Raw genomic sequence first — 23,021 nt, 5'->3', positions numbered from 1 at the left:
ATGAAGCAGGCTGGGTGCGGTGGATTTTGCATACCTGTGACTCAAGGAGGCCACGGCAGGGCGATAGCAGGTTGAGGCCAACCTAGGCTACTGAGACTCAGAAAAATAAAAAGGGCTGGGAATGTAGGTCAGTGGCAGACCACCCAGTTCAAGCCCCAGCAGCAGCACCACCACCACCACCAAAAAAAAAAAAAGGATATCCACGTCTTCCCCCGTCACACTATCTAAAATTCTCCAACAACCTGTCTCCCACTTCTAACAGCTTTCCCCTACTTTCATCCTACACCTCATGCTGTCTTGCTGATCTTGAATTGCCACGCTCATCCCAGAGTGGCGTGACAGCACAGAGGTTGCTTTGGAGGCCTAGCAGTCATTAAACTGCATAACATCAAGCAGGCAGCAAAAAGGCCTAGAAAACCAAGAGATGGAAAGGGCACGTTGATAGGAACATCTGCCAACTCAGAATGAAAGACTGTGGGCCAGAATTGTAGGAGACAGCAAAATGGACCTGGGACCAATTTCAGAGTGAAGCTGTGTTCAGCCTTTTGGAGGTTAATAATGAATCAAGCGGCCAGACCCGATTGCTGCTCTGCAATCCAGACCTGTCCATGTAAATAAAGGCTCTGTTCTCATCCCACCCAGTGTAGTCTCAGCTCTTCTGACCTCAGTCTCCCAACTCCAAATTTGCCTTGTTCGTTCAGCACTTGAGGGGCTTCAGTTACTCTCTATCATTTCAAATGGTCCCCACTTATAGAACTAGATCACAGCCCTAAGGGGCCGTTGTGTGTCTGAATAAACATCCTCTGTAATGTCCTTCTTTCTGAGGCCATCTCCACTACTCAGCTCCCCGCAGCTGCCTGAGACCCAGCCTCACAGGCTTTGGCTCCATACTGCACAGCTCAACTGTGATGGAGAAGATGCTTGCAGGGGCAAGGAGGCCTGCCAGTGAAGCGAATGCTGCCTGCCTTCGAAGTCCCTGGAAAGCCCACTCCACAGCCTCAACTTCCACTTGGCTTCCTCAGAAGCTTTGACCAGCACCCTTTACCTTCACAGAGCAGGGGTTTTGTAGTTTGTACTAACTGTCCCCTGCCTGCCTCTCCCAAGGGCATGGTCTATGACAGCAAGGACTCCCCTGTCCATTCACCACACTTTTGCCATTATCTTGAAAGACACACCAAACAAGCAAATGTGGATTTTTTTTCCCCCAAAGGAATGCTTTATTAACAAATTGACCATCGTTCATTTTAACAAGATACATCAGTGACCATTCTATTCCTACAACCTGCCTTCTCACCACACCCATTGATAGCTTTTAACCCTGGAAAAAGAACATTAAACAGTACTCTTTTCTGGCTCCTGCATCCTGTTGTGTGGTACAGTGCCCCTAGGGCATCTGATTCTACCAGACAGACCTGAGTACCCCCCTCCCCCGCCAGGGATGTACAGATGTGCACACAGCAGGCAAGGTCTTGATGCCCTGCCAAGAGCCACTAAGGCACATGGCTGACCCTCCAGACCACCCCTCCCGACATGCAGGGCCCCAGTGTGAGAGGCTACTAGGGTGTGGCAGTTTAAAAATGGGAATGAAATCTTTGTAGCTCCTGAGAAAAGGTGATAGAGTTTCAGGTGATCCCAAAATTCCATCCCCAACCTGAAATGCAGAGCTGGTTCTGCTTCCCACTCATCCTATGTGCAGTGAACAGACAGGCAGGCAGGCAGGCAGGCAGGCCGGGCTGTCTGCCAGTGCTATGCTGGCAGGTCAGGCCCAGGCAAGGCAGCACTGTGCAGGGGCACACCTTATTCAAAGGGTGCTGAAGACAGGCTCTCTCTCCACCTGGCCTACCCCCAGAGGCCCAGCAGTCCTTTGAGCCAGAGTAGGGAGCCCATGGAAACTGCCAGTCTTTGAGAGAAGCAAGTTTTTGCACACAAGGAGAGAGGGCATTAGTGAATAAAACACACTAACCAATACAGGCAGTGTGTGACATAGGCCAGATGTAAAATTCTACACAGTGCTCAGAACCATTTATGAACCTCTTTTTACATATAAAAAGATTATAAACAAAGCATAAGGTGATGTAAGGCTTGAATTTCAGCTTGAGTCCAAAGAAATAACATTCTCTTAACGATGAGGCTAAAGCCGCTTTAACAAATTTTAATTTTTGAAAAGTTCATTGCATTTAAAAAATAGTGAATCTGCTTCTGTCAAAGCTAGGACATTAGTGTAACAATCAGGCAGCTGCTGACAATGTTTCCTTTCTGGGGGGTCTCAGAAAATGGACAGTTCTCTCATTCAGCATTTCCAGATAAAATGTGGCCATGCAGTGCCCTGGGTGGTTATTTCTTTCTGTGAGTCAGGGAGGAGAAAGGGAGAACAGAAAATGCCACTCGTTTTATACTCAGTATGTTTCTTCCCTCCATCCTAGGGAGCTCACAAAACTCCCAAAGGGAGTGTGGGCTTTGGCTCAGCACCCTCTGGACCTTCCACGCTGTCCACCTCCTGTGGCCCTGGCAAGGACAGCACAGCAATCTGCTGATCTACTGACTTCAGTGTAAACATCTATGCACAAGACTGCTCTCTAAATCATGCGAAGGCAGCAGCCATATCTGCGTGTGAACGGGCACCAATGTCCTCAAAATCAGCTGCTGGCTTTCCCTGGCTGGTGGCCCCGTTGCTCAGCTGTGGTCATGATGATGAGGGTGTGCTTGCTATAGGTGATGCTGCTGCAGGCTTAGAAAGGTGCAGGTCCCGGCAGCGGCTGGTCACCACCCCCTGTCGGGGAAGGGAGGCTGGCACTGCCATTCTCTTTGCCACCCACAACCTTGGACTACAGAAGAGAAAAGAAAAGAAAACCTGAGAGAGCACACACACAAGGTCAGTCTAAACCCATGCTCCACTTTCTACATAAGTTTATGCAACATGAACACTGCCCAGCAATGAAAAGGAATGAGTCGCTAGCAGGCAGCAGCCTGGGTGAATCCCCAGGGCCTTATGCAGAGTGAAGAGCCAATCCTAAAAGGCTACCTGCTGTGTGGTGCCATTTATGTGACATTCCTGAAATGACAAAATTAGAGACAGAGAACATATTAGGGGTTGGCAAAACAGGGGCAGGAGGAAGGTGAGCAGGGCTATAAGTGGCACAAGGCAATCCTGATGGGCATGGACACTGCCCCACAGTTCTACGAGCTGTCACCAAGATGTTATCAGTGAAAGAAACCACATAAAATGCATAAAGACCTTGTCAGCATGACTTCCTATAATAACTGAATCTACAATAACAAATAATGTGACAGGTCACACCCCATCCAGAGAACTGGACAGTCCAGGGACAATTACCTTTATGGTTCCCACTCGATCTTCAAACGACTTGAAGGTGGCAGAGTTCCTTTAGAGAAAGGGAAGAGGTATTGGTGTCAAAAGCAGCTGCGTGCTGCCCTCCTCAATGTGAAAGGCCTCAGGGCTGGGTTCTTGTCTAGAAGGAACCCTGACAGCATCCTGAGCTCTCACGGAAAAACTGACACTCCAAAAGGCAGGGCACCCTCTAGGAGTCCAGCCAGGATCATTCTAGGAGTTCCCCAGGTCAGAACAGAGGGCAACCATGCCCCACCATAGGGTCTGCCCCAGATATCACAGAGCCCCTGACTATGTCATGGGTGGGAGCCTGGTACATCCCTGCCCTGCTCTGAATGATACCCTTGGCTCTTCTGCACTGGGCTTATAGGAAGTCCAGGAGCCCTCCCTTATAACTCAGAGAAGACAAATGGGAGGAAAACCAACGACAGTTCTGCAACTACAGATGGGTGAGGAAGTAGAAAAGGAAGCAAGCCAGCCTGTACCACTGGCGCTCACACAACCAGATCCCCCAAAACAGTCTCCCTGATGAGGATGGGCTCTGCTGAGTTGCAGGGCCTGACTGAGCAGGTGAGGAACAGCAGATGGGGCTGCAGATGTCCCCATGCTGTGACTTGTGAGACCTCCAGAAAAAGCCCACTGCAGAGGGGCCAATTTCCATGTGTAGCCTCTCCACCCTCTCCCCGACTCCACAGGCAACAGGGCCAGGATGTGGGAAGTTCAGGACAGGGGCTCAGTTTGACAAGTGGTCTCCTCTGGTGGCCTCAGGATAAGAGCTTCACTTCCACTAGTTCTTCCTCATTAGCCTAGAGGGGTCTTCCCTAGCCCTTGACTGACAGGGGGATCCTTGATTTGGGGATACAGGAAGTACAAGGTATAACTGGTGGGAGCTGCCCCAACCCCCACCCAGAGACACCGAGGCTCTAAAGCAACAGAAGGCACACGTTACCTCATGACTGGCATACTTATCGAGTGGCGGATGGAGTAGTTGCTGCTTGGAAGCATGGTGGAAGCAGAGAAGGAAGCAAGAGTTAGCACAGCGCACCAACCAGACTGGCAGGCACTTGCCAGCCTGGCTCACACAGAAACCAGCTTATCAGGGCAGGAGAGGTTGGACCCCATCCCCAGCAGAGTTGGATCAAGCTGCTAGCCCCTTCCACACAACACCCAGAAGGATAAACAATTCAAGGCTCCTCTCTCCCTGCTCCATGTGAGGTGCCCAAGTCCAGCCAGCTGTATGGCGCTGCCAAAGGACAGCATTAAAACAGGAAAACTCTAAAACAGACCTAGCCAGGGACTTTTTGTTGTTATTGTTGTTGTTGTGCTAGGGTGTCAACCCCAGGGCCTCAGATGTGTTAGGTGAACACTGAACCACTGAGCTACATCCCTAGCCCTAGGCTTGGAGCTTGTGGAAACCTTTAGTCCACCTGGCCTTCAGATAGCTTCACAGCAGAGTAAATGACCTCTAACAAAAGAAAAGTATCCAAACCAAGTTAAGGAAAAATATTTAAGCCACAGATCGTTCTGGATTTGACTCCAGACCTTCCAGTACCAGCCACAAAAGAGCATCACAGTGTAGAGTTTTGGTGTTGGCCAAAAGGCACACTTTGTCAACAAAGGGAGTAGTCCTAGGAAGGAGTATATAGGGCTCCAAGGTAACAAGTGAGACAAAACTCAATCTGAGGGATCAGGACCTACATTTGATAGGACGGATAGAGCAAGAGAGCTGGTATCACCCTCCTACACAAAAGTGCTTCTTTTCAGGAATGAACTCAGGTGTAGATGCTGAGATGCAGTGCTTTGTAAGACTGGGTCAGCCTTCTCAGTGCTCAAGGAGCAGGCAGACAAGAACATCCAGAAGCATTCAGAGGGAACAGAGATGCCAGGGAGGTCAGGAGAAGAGTCCCTCGATGGGACATGCTGCTGGCCAATACCCACACTGAAAGGATGCTTCCATCATACCCACTCTCCCAGCTCCACCCGGCACAGCCTCCCAGGGGTCCTCCAGAGTCCACCTGCCCTGACTCAAAGAAGCCTTCCAAGGTGCTCAGAGCCAGTCTTACCTAAAGGAATGTGAGAACGGATGAGCCCTGAAAGGTGGCAGTAGGAGAAAAGAAGGCAGCATTAGGTAAAGGAGGCAGAGTCACTGGAGACCCTCTGCAGCAGCCCCAGAGGCCAGGCTGGATACAGTGTGTAGAGGGGCACTCCACGACCACTCCTCCAGTGCTCATGCCAGCAGGACACATGGGCCCAAGAGGCTCCTGAGAGCACCACCAACAACCGTATGACCCCATGCCTCTGCCTCCTGGGCATGGTTACATGCACAAGAGGCTCTTGTGTCCATACCTGTTTGGAGGTTAAAGAGGGACAAAAACAGGCCTGGAACACAAGTGCCCCACAAGCAGCACAAAGGTAAGAAATATACCAAGAGCCTGCCAGGTTAAGCCAACACCCCACACCCATACAGTGGCCTGTGTTCCTTCAAAACTGAAATGAAACAAGGAACACCTGTGGGCCAAGAACTTTTGCTCTAGGCTCTGTCACTACAGAGGCCAACTAGGAAACCTGTCCAAGGGCAGCTAGCTGCTGGCATGGGGCAATGCAGCCAGCTTCTCCTCTGTGGTATATCCAGACCCTCCCACTCCGAACTGCTGAAAGCCAAAAAAGTACACTCCTAACACAAGGAACCCATAGAAGAACAGGTTCACCACCTACAGTGGACACAGAATCTGCTCCTCTTGCCCAAGTTTCTCCAACCAGTAATGAGCCGGGCATAAACCATTCTCTGGCCCAAATCCAATTCCCCTTCCTCCCCCTCATCACCTCAGGCCTATGGAACACCAGAGGCCTCTTAGGCCAGGGCTGCTCCAGGATGGGCCATCATAGATATGGGCACTTGTCTCAAAGGACTTGGAACCAAGGCTCAGGAAGGACCTACAAGGGCCATGCACCCTAACCTTGTACTCTCAGCCTCCTGGGTCCAGGATCATCCTCAGAAAGCTCTGAGCTCTCAGTCTCAGTCTCTAAACAAGAAGACTGATGGCCCTTGTCACTCAGTGAGACAATGGTGATCCACCAAGGCCGTGAGAGGTCTGAATTCACACCACTACAAACTCCAAAAGAAGTACCCCCAAGGGAAGACTCAACAGCAAACAGAATACCCTTTAGGCACCTTGAATACAAATAATCAAATACAGAGAATTGGGTCCTCTGACTGTTCTAAGGCCCCTGCTTGCCTTAGTTGGCCCCAACAGGCTACAGTAGTGAGCTAGGCACTCAGAGCTGTGCCTGCATCACTACAAGGACCCTACTCATTGCCCACTACCAGAAGGTTACAAACCACGGGGTCAGTGGTAGACTTCAATTCTCAGAAAGAGCACAAGAAAACATCGGAAAGGAGGAGCAGAGAAAAGAAAGGTATCTTTTGCTTCCACAGAAAGGCAGGCCATATGAGGAAGATAGGGCTGGCTGGCTTGAAGCCACTGCCAAAAGCACCCAGGGCTCAACTCTCCCATCAAGCTTCCATCCAGGACACACTGAACAAAGGGAGGGAGGATGAGAATGAGCCAGCAGCCCAGAGAGAGTAAGAATGCTTCTTGCAGACATAAGGCTTAGCACAGTAGACGCTTTAGCTCCTTACAAAGGTTCTGTGGTAAGATGGGCATTTTTAGGAAGGTACAGGCAGCAGCTCTCCACTGTGGCATTGGGACATCTCTGCCTTCCTCCATGGAGCAAGGCCAAGCCACCAGCGCTATGTGACCATTAACTGTCACCAACTTACCACCATGCAGCTCAGGTGCCTAAGGAGGCATCCTAGGGAATAGCAGTGTGTTCTTATGAAGCCCAACAGGAGAGTCCCAGGAGACCTTCCCTCACTGTCAGCTCAGAGCTCCTCCTGGGTCTAGATCAGCTGTGGTGAGCAGAGCTGCATGCAGGGACCCCAGCCACTACATGGGACCATGGTTAAAGCCTCAGTGTGGAGGTGCATGCTCAAGGGGAGACACACTAAGCAGCACTCGTGCAGCTTCTACTGGGTTAGACTTTTTTTTTTTTGGTACTGGGGATTGAACCTAGGGGTGCTTTGCTATTGAGCTACATCCTTTTTTGATACATGGTTTAGTACAAGTTGAATTAATCATTTTGAAATGAAATTAGTCGATTGTTAACAAGTCATTCTCACCACATCGTTGAAGTTGGCACCTAATTTGCGATCCTCTTGCCTCAGCCTCACAAGTGGCTGGGATTAGAGGTGTGAGCCTCCACACTTTGTCAAGGTTAGAAACTTCTAAAAATTAAAAGTTGAGGCAGTAGATTATCTCAAACAAACAAAAGATGAACACAGTTTCTGGGAAGAAGCCACCCCTTTTGCTTGGCAATGTGGTTCCTCAGGTATGCAGATATCTTCCTCACTCCCAATTCAGTCAGGGAAGAATACTTATGCAGAAGAGGCCCCGCTAGGCAATTCCCAGGCTGGGAGGCAGGCAGGAAATGAGCCAGCCCAAGCAGAGACACAGGCCAGAGCAGTGAGGCCAGACATTCAGAGCCACACCTGCATCAGCAGCCCAGGGACCCTGCTCACTGCTCATGTCTGAGTCCCAAAAGAGAAGAGGTAAGGGGCCAACAGCACACACAGAATGCTCAGACACTAGATTCTTTTTTTTTTTTTGTACTGAGGATTGAACTCAGGGGCACTCAACCATTGAGCCACATCCCCAGCCCTATTTTATTTAGAGACAGGATCTCACTGAGTTGTTAGTGCCTTGCTATTGCTGGGCTGGCTTTGAACTCATGATCCTCCTGCCTCAGCCTCACTGCGCCACTAGATTCTTGAGTGTGAGAATGGGCATCCAGAAGCCACCTTTGTCAGGGCTGGGGTGAGCTCAGAGACAAGGCCTGCTTAGCATGCTCAACACCCTGGGTTCCATCCCCAGCACCACAAAAAATAAAAGAATGAAAGAGGAGGACCAGAAATCTTTGACAGAATGAGGGCTGTCGGGGCTACAGGGAGGCAGGCCCTGCAATTCAGAAGTGAGGGGACTGGTCCTAAGCACAGCTAACAGGGCAAGGCAGGTGGCCCCCAGTGACAGGCCCAGGATGCTATGAGCATGAGACCCATAGCTCTCACACCCCACAAAGTAGGCTTGCACAGGCACACCCAGGAGCCCAGGACAGGGAACTCGAAGCAAATGTACATAGTCTGGCTCACCCCCTCATTTCCTAGACTCTTTCCAGCTTGCCAAAGTACCTCTGATGGCCCCAAGGTTCCTACTGGTTCTGAGAGACAACCCTCAGAGGTGGGGTCTTCTGATCCCTGACTGCAACTTCTGCACCCTGGCCCAGGCAGACACCTGAGCAAATACCAGACTGAAAGTCAGTCCCAGAAACAGCTTGTGGTCTGCCCAGACTGAAATCCCATCCTGAACCTGGCCCTAGGCCCTATCACTGCCTCTCAACACAGCTCCAAAGAGAAAACCCTCCCCATCAGTCCTAAGTGTCAGAGGCAGTGAGTGGACTAGTGTCTATCCCTCTCTTAAAGAATAAAGAAATGGTCAAAGGCAGACAATAGGAGGCACAGGAACACCCCAAAGGTTCACATGCAGAACAGCCCAGACTGGCATGGCCACTCCCAGGCAGAGGTCTAAGCCCTGGCTTCCCACAGGGCCTCTTCCTACTCCTCACCCCACTGCCTTGACCAGACCTGGAGGATCTCACCTCATGTCTCCAAGCTTCCTGCTGATGGCAGAGCCCATGGTGGACAGGGCAGCAGATGTCTTCTGTCCTGCCTGTGAGAGGGTTTCCTGGGTCTTCTTGTAGCTAGGAAAAAGACACACCACTTAGACAGACCAAACAGCAAGGAGTGTCACAACCCATCACCAAGGAAATCCTCCCTGTAGCCCCGGAGAATAGCAAAAGGAGAATACCCGAGGGAAAGGTGGGGAGGAGTGTGGCAGTGGCAAGCAGTGCTGAGGTGCTGTGGAGGGCACCGCCCAGCTGCCTCCCTCACTGAAGTCTCACTTCCAACACTCAGAGCTGCAACCTCCACCTTGTGGGAAGACTTCACCTTACAATCCAACTTCCCCTACAATGCACCTGATACTTAGCCCACTCTGCTGTCTTCTCATGGCACTTCTGACTGCTTGAAAATGACACCTGCCTGCTGCAGAGAAAACATGTTCCAGAAGCCCTGGGTCTGGCTATACACCTGGGTGTGCAGTCCTAGAACAGAAGCCAAGAAAGTCCCTAGCTCTCTGCCCAAACAGGCAAATGCAGACCCAAGGCTTCCTCTTCTTTTTCTCATGAGACAGTCTTCTGAGGGGAGAAAATGAAAGCTCACTGCACCCATTGAAGGGATCGGGGGTGGGGCAGCATCCACAGTGCAGACTGGCACCTGTGGGGTGACCTCCAGACAAAGGAGCCCAAAGCAAAGACCTCCTCTCCAATCCCCTTTAGCCCCTTCCAGCATCCACCCACAGGAGGGCACATCCCATTGAGACCTGCTGGCATCGGCATCAGCAGGAAGGGTACAGGGTGGGCAGTCAGGATGCGGGGGCTGCAGGGATGGCAGGGACATAGGCCCTCTGTGAAAGCCAACGCCTGAGGCTGCTGGCTCTGGTCCAACAGGAACCACAAAAGACATGCAGCTTCTAACATGACAGAATCTGCCGCCAGACTCAACCAAAGCCTTAGGGACCACAGCTCAGTGTGGCAGCTAGGAAATAAGGCTGAGTAAAGGGTAGGGTGGGGCTCTCAAGGCTGATAGTATCACTGGGCCTATGTGAGGAGCTTCCTCTGGGAAACCCGGCTAAGCCTGAGGGAGCAATGACTGAGACCAGCCTTGCAGGAAGGCACAAGCTTCTGTCTCTATCAGTATCATCAGGCTGCAGGAGGCACCAGCAATGACCTTCTGAGCTCTTCTTCCCCCATCCTTCCCACTCCCAGTAGACTGCTATGAAGGTATCAATCGTCCTCCTTTGCCCTCCCAATAACTGTCACCCAGCAGGCCAGGAGACCACAACCCAGGGCAGGGGCCGGTGTGGCAGCATGCTATACATGCAGCCCCAAGGACCAGCACTACAGCCTCCTGGACTGAGTTGGTACCCCCTGGTAGAACACACTCAAGGCCCAGACACCTGAACCCTCTCCTGCCAAAGCAAGGGAAACAAGACTCTTATAAGCCACAGAGTGAAGTTGAAACTAGGATGTTCTCATCAAACACTAAGAACAAGGTAACCAAGGACTGGCAACATACAAATTCAGAAAACATTCCCCTCACTTTTCCCTGAAAAACCACACACACAAATCCATGTCAACATTCTGTGGTCTATCGAGTGAAGAGTCTAAAGTAGAGGATTTAAAGAAAAACCCTGGAGCTATGGCTGTGACTCAGTGGCACAGCACTTGCCTAGCAGGCTTGAAGCTCTGGGTTTGATCCCCAGCACCAGAAGAAAACAAAAAATCCTCACAGAATCTCTATTTGTGGTCAAAGGGTGAAGCTGCAGAAACTGAGGATGGACAGAAAATGAGCACCTGCATCCAGGGCTGCAAAGGGCACAGAGGGTCCAGAGGCAAGGCAGCAAGCTGGTAAGCAACACCTCATGAGGAGCCACTGGTCCCGCCGTGCCATGAGCCAAGCTCACACCAAGATGGGCTCTCTAGCCCTCAGCACTTCTGGGTGTGAGACAGGGAACACAAGAAGTCCCCTTTAGAAGTAGGAGCCTCAGGGCCAGGATGCAGCTGCCTGCACAGGTCTTTGCAGGACACCAAGATCATTAGCCCCCACCCCACCCGCAGGCTCCAACACTGCAACTCCGATCTCTATACTCCTGGCTGAGGAGGGCAGGGACTCCACCTCTTTCATAGGTTCCAGTGCCTTGGGTTCATCAGGGGCCTCCGACATCCCTAGAGACATATGAAGTTGGCTACCATCACCACCTAACAAGATGGAGGCTGAGACCAGGAGGTTGAAGAGCAGAGCTAGAAAGCTTGTTCAGGAGCTGTGCCGCTCCAATCAGCTCCTCTCTGTGAGTTATTTAAACCTTTAGAGAGTAGAGCCCAGGGTGTGTCCACTGGCCAGTATGGAGATCTGGTGGATGTCCTTTTCCCTTCTTTTCTCCTGAGTTTCCCTTTTGAGGCTGCCCCAGTCCCACTCAGGCCAACTAGAGGAAACCAGCTCTCTGACCATAGCAACTAGTCCAATGAGACTCATACCTGGGCTACCTTGTTGTTGGTCACCAAGGATGAGTCTGGGGCTTATCTGGCAGGAGAGTCCTCCCAGCTCCCCCTTTGGCCAATACTTTTTAGCATTCTGTCTGCTTTCTGTCACCTGTAGCCCAAAGAACTTAAAGTGGACCAAACAGTAACCAAGAGTGTGGTCTGCTCTTAGTATCAGGTTTTCAGCAAGATCAACCTACAAAAGGAACCTAACAAAGTGACGGTTTCATAACCAATGAATTGTGCTGCTGGCAGCAACATAAGCTATGTGAGCATGGTACAGCTTCCTGAGGGCTAAACCCAGAGGTACAGACAAACCACATGCTCAGCCACATTCCCACTCCACTCCTCCAGGGTGCTGCTGGCTGAAAAGAACCTATTACACACATGTGAGTCAGGAAAGCCATCACTATGACAACTCCCCCACACCAAGGGAACAGGTTCTCCCAGGGTAAGCTCTTGGAAAGAGGTATTTCACCTGAGTCACATGGATTTGTCTCAGAGGGTCAGAAGTCTATATGTCCTAAAGCTTTTTTAAATTTCTGTAGTTCTGAAGACAGAACCCAGGGCCTCACACGTTAAGTAAGTGCTCTTTCACCAGCTCCTTTTTTCACAAAGTTGCCCAGGCTGGCCTGGAACTTGCAATCCTCTTGACTCAACCTCCTGAGTAGGTGGGATTACTGGTGTGAGCCACCATGCCTGGCTCTCCTGAGCTCTTTGAGAAACTATGTGAGATAATTTCCCAGTAGCTCTTTATCAGGTGGCTGGACACACACAATAGGACAAGTTTCTCAAGACTACTTTTTGGGGCTGGGGATGTGGCTCAAGCGGTAGCGCGCTCGCCTGGCATGCGTGCGGCCCGGGTTCGATCCTCAGCACCACATACCAACAAAGATGTTGTGTCCTCCAAAAACTAAAAAAAAAAAATAAATAAATAAAAAAAAAAATAAAAAAATTTTAAAAAGACTACTTTTTGGGGGCTGGGGATGTGGCTCAAGCGGCAGCGCGCTCGCCTGGCATGCATGCGGCCCGGGTTCGATCCTCAGCACCACATACCAACAAAGATGTTGTGTCCGCCGAAAAAAAACCTAAAAAATAAATATTAAAAATTCTCTCTCTCTCTCCTCTCTCACTTTCTTAAAAAAAAAGACTACTTTTGGGTTGAGTCTGCGTTGTGAACCTGTCTGCATACTCTTGACCCACAGATGACAGATTGTCTCCTCCCCAGGGACATTCTCAAAGTCACTGACTAGTGCAGCACTAACAACAGTCCACAGGTGCTCCTGGACACCTTGGGCAAATATCTGGCTGTTGAATCAAAGCACACAAACAGCCAGAGCTTCCTAGAGCCTGGCTCTCATGTGACATCAGACAGCAAAAGTCCACAGGCACAGCAAGCCAAACTGGTCCCTAAGAACCTTTGAGACCTCAGCAGTAACATTTCCTCCCATTCCAAATGTGGAAGGACCTTGTGCCTGCATTTTACAGCAATTATGAGAGCACATCTTTCCAAACTAGTGGTGGAAAGTCCCACATAAAAAGACGTCTGAGCCAGGTATGGTGGCACAAGCCTGTAATTGCAGCAACTTGAGAGGTGGAGGCAGAAGGACTGCAAGTTCAAAGCCAGCCTCAACAATTTAGCAAGACCTTATTTCAAAATTTAAAAAATATACATAATAAAAAAGGCTGGGGATGTGGGCTGGGGATATAGCTCAGTTGGTAGAGTGCTCACCTCACATGCCCAAGGCCCCAGGTTCAATCCCCAGAACCCCACCACCACCCCTCCCCACCCCCCACCACCACACACGGCTGGGGATGGCTCAATGGTTAAGTGCCCCATTGGTTCAATTCCAACTATAAAAAAAAAAAAAAAAAATCCACAAAAGAGATGTCTAAAGGCTGGGGTTGTGGCTCAGTGGTAGAGCACTTGCCTAGCATGCATGAAGCACTGGGTTCAATCCCCTGCACCATATTAAAAAAACAAAACAAAACAAAAAAAAAAACTAAATAAGCAAAATAAAGGTATTATGTCCATCTACAACTAAAAATATTGAGAGAGCAAGAGAGAGAGCAAAAGAGAGCTAGAGAGAGACAATATTGAGAGAGCAAGAGAGAGAGCAAAAGAGAGCTAGAGAGAGACAGGGGGAGAGAGGTGTCTGAATTCAAAGACATTACAATCAGACTGGAGCACAGATAATTCATGCTAAACATTAGCATGTCATTTAACAATCAAAACAGCAGAAGTAACTGAACTACAGTTCTGATAAGTCACACAAAGCTATTCATGTGTAATTCACCCTCCACTGACATGCTGCGTGACTGACAGAGCAGCACCTCTCAGACCACAGGACTTCTTTGTGATCCCACCAGCACAGCTTAACCTCCCACCCACCCAAGAGCCCCTCAGTACAAATGAAGCTCTAAGACCCCAACAGCTGGAGTTTAGTCTGTGGGGGAAAGAGGACAACAAACAAGAATCCACCACCAGCAAAAGCACAGCAGATGGTCCTTGCTAAAAGCCAAGAGCACCTGCCCAGTTCAGGCCCCACATCTAAGGCATAGAAGCTTTAATGTGATCTGGTGGCTGAGTGAATTTCTTTCAGCTGCTATGCCCTTCCAAAGGGAGCTCAAAGGATAGTTTTATTTGTACTTGAGAGGAAAAAAATAGCCAGCATATGCTAAAATGCAGTTGGTGCCAAATGTGCACAACTTCCCCACCCCAGGGAGTCAGAAGGAGGAACGGAGGAAAGGGCTTGATGGCACAGGCACTCACAGGTCAGACTGGGTCACTTTCTCATTCCACTCTCCAAGTTTCTCAGAAGTTCTCACATAGCTAAAAACAGAAAGTCTGTGGTAAATATTTAGGATGATTTAACCTCAGGCTTTGAACTGCTGGTAAAACTTCTTCTGAAGACAGAAGGACTAGCTGGCAGGAGCACCTGCCCTCCAACCTGCCCCAGAACAAGCCAAGGCCAGCTAAAGCATTGGCAGAGCGGAGCTGACTACTCATTTTCTACCACACCAAGATGGCCTTGATCTTTTATTGAAAGAAGGCTTCCAGAGGCAGTACTGCTCTGGGGAGCTGGGAGAGCATAGCTCTGAGCCCCAGAATGCTCTGACAGCCACCCTTTGGGACTCAAAACCTATAATATCCCAAGGCAAGAGTGTTGGGCTTCCACAAATGAGGTTTTAGAAATAAAACTTGTCCTGTCCTGTGAGACACAGCTTTCAGAAACATTTCATCTCCAAAGACATGCTGTGTCGAGGAGCCACGGGGCCAGGGCCATAACAGAAGACAGCAGAGGACACATGTTCATGTCAGCAGACCTAGAAAACTCACTCTTGTTGAGGACCTAACAGGTGCTCTCTCTAATATGGACTCTGAAACACCTTCCTTTTGCCAACTTCTGCTTGGGCAACTAGCGTGTCCATCTACCTTTTGGAACATGTATACTCTAATACAGGTATGATCCCTGACTCAAAGCCTCTGTCTAGCTGTTCCCAAGCAGATTTCCTCAATCCCTGTGGCTGAAAGTATCTGGTCTCCAAGTACTCATACTCTCCACCTGCAAGGCAGAGCCACTCTCTCCAACCAGCAGGGCATGCCCCCCAGGCATGGTACCTACGCGTTAGAGACCTGCACATCGTGCCAGCTCCTGGACAGGTTCTGCTTCAGCCCCCCCAAGGTAGAGAGGCCCAACCTCCTCTTCAGCTCTCCACAGTGCCTCTCCTTGGCTGCCAGGACCTGGCGTAGAGTGACAATTTCTTCTTCCACCTGCAAAGCACATAGTTGACATGATGGGCCGTTGTTACTTCAGGAAGTGACCAACACCCTCATCCATGCTGCAATAACCTTTTTCAGAATTATGTAACAATTTTCTGCTTACAAAAATACATCCCATTTTTAGGACTAGCATCTACAGCAGCATTTTTTTTAATCTGACCAAGCTCCCCACTTCTGGTGAGGCTGTCATCAAAAGTCATCAAAGCAGTGAAAGGTATCTCAAGGTGACCAGGTGAGGCCTGTCAGAGCTCTTCCCAGGGAATGGGCATATGCATGAGTGAGAAGCAGCTTCTCCCACTGAGCTCTGGGTCTCAGCTTGGACACAGCAACACCTATAGGGGAATCCCCTATGCACTGAGAAGGAAGCAGAGCGGAAAGATTGAAGGGCAGAGACCCAGGTGACAGAAAAACATTCCTATGACAACACGGGTATTTCCGAGGCCAGCTCCAGACCCTGGCAAAAGCCAGTTACACAAGCCAGGCACCATGATACACTCCTGTAATCCCAGACCCTCTCTCTAAAGTGCCCTGGGTTCAATCATGGTACCAAAAAAAAAAAAAAAAAAAAAAAAAAAAAGTCAGTAACACAAGCCAAAAAGTAAATTCTCTTTTGTGCTTAAGGCAGTTTTGAGTCGAGTAACACAAAGACTCCTGATAATAAAGACTTGAATTTTCTCAGGTCTTAAATTCAAAAATGAAAGAATTCTGAAGTGAGCATCCTTTGAAGCCAGTTTCTATGTTAAGTAGTTGTTATAAAAAACTCCCTTTCAGCCAGGCATGGTGGGGCACTCCTGTCGCCCCTGCTGCTTGGGAGGCTAAGGCAGGCAGATCACTTGACCCAAGAGTTCAGGACCAGCCTGAGCAACACAGTAAGACCCTGTCCAAAAAAAAAACCAAACAAACAAAAAAATCCCTTTCCTAAAAAGCGGGGGCAGGGCTGGGATTGTAGCTCAGTGGTAGAGCACTTGACTAGCATGCATAAAGCATTGGATTCAATCCTCAGTATCACACAAGCATCACATAAAAATAAACAAGTAAAATAAAGGTACTTTGTTCATCTACAACTAAAAACAAATTTTGTAACAGGGCTAGGGCTGTAGCTCAGTAGTAGAGCACTTGCCTACCATGTGTGAGGTACTGGATTTGATCCTCAGCACATTAAATAAATAAACGAAATAAAGGTATTATGTCCATTTACAACTAAAAAAAAGCCAGTTTAGGGCCCACTTACTACTAGGTTATTTTTTAAAAAACAATTCAAGCCAGGCACAGTTGCACATGCGTATGATCCCACTGGTTTGGGAGGCTGAGGCAGAAGGACTGCAAGTTCAAAGCCAGCCTCAACAATTTAACGAGACCCTAAGCAACTCAGCAAGACCCTGTCTCAAAATAAAAAATAAAAAGGGCTGGGGATGTTGCTCAGTGGTTAAGCACCCCTGGGTTCAATTCCAAGTTAAAAAAAAAATAAAATTCAAATGCAATGACTAACAGGGTGCAAGAGCATGTAGTCTAATTGTCTTGGGGAGCATGCAAATTAAAACTTTTTTTTGAAAGGCTGCATTCTTTTGTTGTTCTTGTTGTTGCAAATGGACACAATACCTCTATTCTTTTTATGTGGTGCTGAGGATCGAACCCAGTACCTCACACATGCTAGGCAAGCTCTCTACCACTGCTCTATGACCCCAGTCATTGAAACTTTTAAATGACACAAAACCTCTTCATCTTGTAATTCAACACTGAAAAACACTCTGTGGCTTCAGTTTCTAAACTGACACACTCTGAAATAAAAGCAAAATCTCTTTAAAGCCCATGCTATTTTTCCGTCATCCTCCTTTCAATCCAAAGATTGCTCCATGATGTCCTCCTGGTCTCAAAGTTGGTCCAAAGACCAAGGTCCAACAGCTCAACTCATTCTGCTTAGACTCAAGCCTGGTCCCAGAACACTCAGGACAGAGCTGCCCTCTGAAGACAGAGAGAGGCCTACACAAAGAGCAGAAGCCGACTGGGAGGGCTCTGAAGCATGATGGAAGCCCACAGCAAAGCGTGGAGCCTGCAGAGCCCCAATTCAGTCCAGATGGGCACCAAGGTTAGATATTTAACATTAAACTTGGCATCATGGATTGAAATCAAACTCTTGGAAGTTGTCTTAAAAAATATAACTCAGGGGCTGGGGTTGTGGCTCAGTGGTAAAGCACTTGCCTAGCATGTGTGAGGCCCTGGGTTCAATCCTCAGCACCACATACAAATAGAGGTACTGTGTGCAATTACAACTAAAAATAAATAAACATTTAAAAATACACACACACGGGCTGGGGATGTGGCTCAAGTGGTAGCGCGCTCGCCTGGCATGCGTGCGGCCCGGGTTCGATCCTCAGCACCACATACAAACAAAGATGTTGTGTCTGCCAGAAACCAAAAAAATAAATTAAAAAAAAAAAAAATACACACACACACACACACACACACATATATATATATATATATATAAGTCAGACAGCAGACCTTTGTTAGGAGAATTCAGGTTGATATCTGCCACGACAAAAATGGAGTCAGAAAGTGTCAAGTAACTGGGAAGTAAACAGGGTGGAGGTCTCCACCAGGAAGGAAGCAGGAGACTTTTGTTCTTAATTCCTATTTTACTCTTAAGGGACTCTTACCTTCAAAACAATAAAGCACCATCAAAACAAAATTAAGGGATATGTATTCCTACGGTCTTAAAAACAACTGTCAAAGCCAGGTACAGTGACCATGCATATAATTCCACTACTCGGGAGGCAAAAGAAGGATGGCAAGTTCAATGCCAGCCTCAGCAACTTAGTAAGACCTTTTCTCAAAATAAAAAAGGGCTAGAGATGTGATGTTGTTAAACACCCTTGGGTTTAATTTCTCATACAAAAAAAGTAAAGTTCCAGGCCAGCGTGGGCAAATTATGAGAGCTTGTCTCAAAATAAAAAATAAGAGGGGCTGTGGCTCAGTGGTAAATCCCCAGTAACTCCCCTATAAAAAAGGAAAAAAAAAAAGGGGGGGGGGGACACTGTCAAATGTTAACTCCAATGGAGAAAATCCCAGCAGACAGCATGCTCAGAGAGGTCAAACCTGAGTAGATGCTCCCCTAAAAACCTAAGTGCCAGGCAGAGGCAGTAGAGATTAGGGTCTACTTCTACCGCCAGTGGTTCTGAGTCTACTCCACAGAGTTGGGCACATAAGGAGATAAACATGTAATAGGTGGGAACACAGTAGGTGGGTAATCCCCCAGGGCAATTCCTTCAGACTATAGGCAGTGCTCTGGCTCCTCATTAATCCAAGATGGCCTGGACTCATGAACACCCCAGGACAGACAGCCAAATCACAGCACCTTGGCAAGCTCGGCCCTCAGCTCCTCCTCCTCAGCCTCCGTCAAACCCTCAACAGCAGGAGTCCGGGCAGTCACACCTGGGTCGACAGGGACATCAGTCATGAAGTCAGACAGCAGACCTTTGTTAGGAGAATTCAGGTTGATATCTGCCACGACAAAAATGGGGTCAGAAAGTGTCAAGTAACTGGGAAGTAAACAGGGTGGAGTTCTCCACCAGGAAGGAAGCAGGAGTGATGGGACAGGTGACAGGTAGAGGGAAAGAGACTGGCAATGCCTCCTCTGTGAAAGACCTGTGAAGACAGCCTGGGCATCAGATGGAAGGCAGGTACTTCTCAAGCCACCTGAGAGGCAAACCTAATACCCCCAGTGCTGCTGGAGCACGCGAAATACTGGGCAAGGCAGCCAAACCCTGGTTTCCCTGTAAGAATACTATCTTCCAAGGCAGAAAACCCTGGCTATAAAGAAAGTGGCTGAATCTAACACGCTTCGCATTTTAGAGCAAAGGAGTTTAACATGGCCATAAACACACAAGCAACACCTTGCACTCAAATGGTCTGCCAGGGACATGCTAAAATTACAAGGAACATGTGCTAGTTATCCAGCCACTGCAAGAAACCAGCAAAAGAAAAAACACCTTTGATGTCATTCTTGAACCCCATCCCACAGCCAGACATTAACACATGCAGAGGTGGGAAGGGGGCGTACTGCCTCCCCACACCTTGCCACACTGGATCATGCTCTAATTCCTGCAGTCGCTATTTTTCCTTCACATTAAGTGTATCTTCTTGTCTGCACTAAAGGCCCAGAAGACTCAACATAAGGAAAAACATTACTTCAGTTCTCTCCAACTACAAATATATGACTTATTGTTTAGTACCTTTTTATACAATCAACACTGAAAACATCTTCCCTCTTAATCAGCATTTTCTGTGAACAAAAATAGTAACTTGTATTCCAATTAAAATAAAGGCATAAAGACTGGAAAGAAGGAAAAGTGTCTTTAATCAAAGTAAAGTTTGTCAACTGTACAAATTCTAAAGAGTCTACTAAAAATAAACTGAATGCACTAAAACCAATGATGCTATATTTAAAGTAGTTAGCTGCTGGACAACATGGAGCATGCCTGTAATCCCAGCAGCTCAGGAGGCCAAGGCAAGAGGACTACGAATTCAAAGCCAGCCTCAGCAACTTAGTGAGACCCCTGTACAAAATAAAATATAAAAAGGGCTGGGGGTGGAGGGTGCTGGGGTTCTGGCTCAGTGGAAGAGTGCTTGCCTACAAGTGTGAGGCACTGGGTTAGATTCTCAGCACCACATTAAAAATAAATAAATAAAATAAAGGTATCGTGTCCATCTACAACTAAAAATAATTTTCAGAAGTAGTCATTAAAAGAAAAATAAAATTCAAAATATAGGGCTGGGAATTAGGCTTAGTGGTTGAGTGTCCCTGAGTTCAATCCCCAGTACCAAAAAGTAAAAGTAACTAGCTGCATCTTGTTTTCTTCACATGTCCCACACTGCTAAAGCTGCACATTTTTCTGGCATTCAACAAGTGCTTATAAAATAAAAGATGTATTTCTTCTATCAATGATTCTAATTTTTAACTGAAATCAACCTACATTATTTTATTTCATTATTCACTGTATTGAGACTCAAGTTCAGTAAGAACCTTAAAATCACTACAAGTTTTCTCCCATATTTTAAGAAATGAAGCACTTTGACAGTTTCCCCTATAAAGCTAAAACTTGGTCCTATAGAAATCACCCCCAAATAGAAACCAAGATACTGAACTCATCACTAATTTACAGAAGGGATTAAAATCAGGAAAATATCTTACCAATGGTACTACAGAAAATAAGTGTGGAGGTGCTGCCATAGACAAAAATTAGTGAACTAAAGCCTTTAACCGTAGGGGGTAGGTGAGTCTCAACTCTCAATGACTATACTCATCTACAAAATGAGGACCAATCTCAAAAGGTCACTCTGTAATAATAAATAAATAAATAAATAAATAAATCGCTTAACAAACAGGTTTATGGTGGCTATCTGGCACATCATAAATGCTCAAGTGTTTTCTGTGTATTCCCATGATCAGAATCCAATAGCTATGATACTCACCTCAACTAAAGATGCAAGTAAAACATTAAAAAGTCATCTTAATTTATCAGAGCTGGAAATTCTACACTCAACTATTTTGTATATAGCCACCAAAAGCAGGAAAACTTCCAAAATGTATCAGAACTCAGGAATTCCAATGATTAATTAATATGCTGATACAAGCCAAACAGTTTAAAAAAAAAAAAAAAAGCTTCCTGAACTTGTCAAAGTAGTTATATCTATGCAGTATTCAGCATCCCATTTCTAGACCCCCAAAGTGGAAGAAATATTTGTACCATCTTCTCTAGATTTTAATTTCCCGGGCCAGGGCACACAACTGTAATTCTAGTGACTCTCGAGGCTAGGGCAGGAGGATCTTAGGTTGAAAACCAGCCTGGACAATTAGTGAGTCCCTAAGCAACTTAGGGACACCCTGTCTCAAAAAATACAAAGGAGGGGCTGGGGTTGTGGCTCAGCGGTACAGCGTCGGCCTCACACGTTCGAGACCCTGGGTTCAAGTGAAATAAAGGTGTTGTGTCCAACTACAAATAAAAAAATAAATATTTTTTAAAAAATACAAAGGACTGGGGAATGTGGCTCAGTGGTAATCCGTCCCTGGGCTCAATCCCCAGTATCAACACACACACACACACACACACACACACACCCCTTAATTTCCTGGGCCCATTCCACACCCCTCAGTAGCCACCTCATACTGTCTGGGCGTCTGTTCTGGAAACAGGCCGGGTGTGCGGGGTGTGCCCCTGACTCACTCCAGCCTCTTCCCAGGAGGCAACCCCACGAGAGCCAGAAGCAGCGTGGCCACCCAAGGGGCGCGGCGCTCAACGCTGGTTCACCTCCTCTGGCCGCCAGGAGCCGCCCACGACACTCGGCCCGGGTCCAGGGCTACATGGGTATCCCCGACGCCCTGCGCAGGGACGGAGGCGGGCACAGCCAACAAGGGCAGGGGGTGAATGATGCTGCGGAAGCCGCCCGGAGTGAGGGAAACCCAATTGAGAGGCGGGGGACGCCAGTCCCAGCGGAGGTCCGGAGGGCCGCTGGGGAGAAGCCGTCGCGAGCGTGGAGGTCAGGGGCCCGCGGGTACTGCGGAGCCGCGGGGCTGTAGGGCACAGGCTGAGGGGGCGGAGGAGGCGGAGGGGCCCGAGCTGCGAGAAGCGGGCCCCGGGAGGGGCGGGAAGCGGGGCGGCCCGGGCCCGAGTACCTTGGCCGGCGGAGTCCATGTTCATGCGCCAGCCGGGCCGCAGCTGGCGTCCGGACTTGGGTCACCAGCGCTACTGGTACCTAGGGGCGGCACCGGGAGTCGCCCACCAAGCACTCGAGAGCCAGCGGAACGATCCGCCCGCCGCGGCAGCACGTAATCATCGACGTGCCGACCCACTTCCGCTTATGCGCGTACTGCGCCTTCGTCCCGCCCCTACAGGTGGCGTCCAATGAGAGCAGTCTTTGGTCCCGTCTCCCTTTACCCGTGTGGCCCTGATAGGCCAAAGCTGCAGGCAAACCGGAAGTGGAGGCTGGGGGCGTCCCTCTCAGGTTGACTCCACCAGCGAGACGCACAGGTAGAACGGCTGTCAGAGCAGGAGCCCGGGAGAGGTGGGAAGCGGGAGGACCGTCTAACTTGGCGTACGACGCGAGGCGCTGAACCCGCGGAACCATCGGGGCGTGTGTGCAGCTGCCCCCAGGGGCCTTGGCCGCGCACTTGGGCGGGTCAGACCCAGGAGATCCTACCAAGGCCCAACCCTTGACTTGGGGGGAGTCGGCCTCTCCACCCAACCCCCGCAAGTCTTTTTTGTCCTAGTTTTCTTTTTTCAGATTGTCCTCTTTGTGAGCACAATTGTTTAGGGTTGCGCAGAAAAAGACCATGATTCGTACTGTGGCCTGTAGGCGCCGCTGCCCGCCCCCTGGTTCAATTCCTAGACCCCTGCCTGATCTAGCGCGTCTGCGCCAGCAGAGTTCTCACAGACGTGGACACTGCGGGGGACCCCCTCGCTCGCGCCTGCGGGCTAACCCTGTGTGTGCACCCCACAGTTTTCTCACTTCTCACAACAACCTGTGAACCAGTACTAGCACCCTCGCAGCTTTACAAATGAAGAGACCAAAGCCAAGGTAACTTACCCAGGGTCATTCAGCTAGCTGAGGGGCTACCAGGATTCCAGAGATTTTGGAATAAGATCCTGCCTGACTTCAAAGGAAAGAGGCTTGACCATC

General features: G+C 48.9%; 1 protein-coding gene across 8 annotated transcripts; it reads right to left on the bottom strand.

The window, feature by feature from the left end:
- Positions 1-1,206: 1,206 nt before the first annotated feature.
- Positions 1,207-22,185, bottom strand: Tpd52l2 (TPD52 like 2). 8 transcript variants are annotated; one of them, XM_026413454.2, is made up of 8 exons: positions 22,018-22,185; positions 18,700-18,845; positions 15,187-15,335; positions 14,334-14,393; positions 9,062-9,163; positions 4,299-4,340; positions 3,335-3,383; positions 1,207-2,825 (listed from the first exon to the last, which is right to left on the bottom strand). In XM_026413454.2, exons 1-8 carry the CDS (start codon positions 22,040-22,042, stop codon positions 2,730-2,732), a joined length of 669 nt encoding a protein of 222 aa, XP_026269239.1. In that variant the 5' UTR covers positions 22,043-22,185; the 3' UTR covers positions 1,207-2,729. The 8 variants fall into 8 exon arrangements, with proteins under 8 accessions (XP_026269239.1, XP_026269242.1, XP_026269240.1 ...); XM_026413457.2 differs by having other exon boundaries at positions 18,700-18,776; XM_026413455.2 differs by lacking the exon at positions 4,299-4,340.
- Between the last annotated feature and the right edge of the window lie 836 nt (positions 22,186-23,021).

Source organism: Urocitellus parryii, chromosome 6, assembly GCF_045843805.1.
Source record: "Urocitellus parryii isolate mUroPar1 chromosome 6, mUroPar1.hap1, whole genome shotgun sequence".
Taxonomy (NCBI): domain Eukaryota; kingdom Metazoa; phylum Chordata; class Mammalia; order Rodentia; family Sciuridae; genus Urocitellus; species Urocitellus parryii.
Note: the sequence above shows the minus strand (reverse complement) of the source record. Positions and strands in the feature narration are given on the sequence as shown.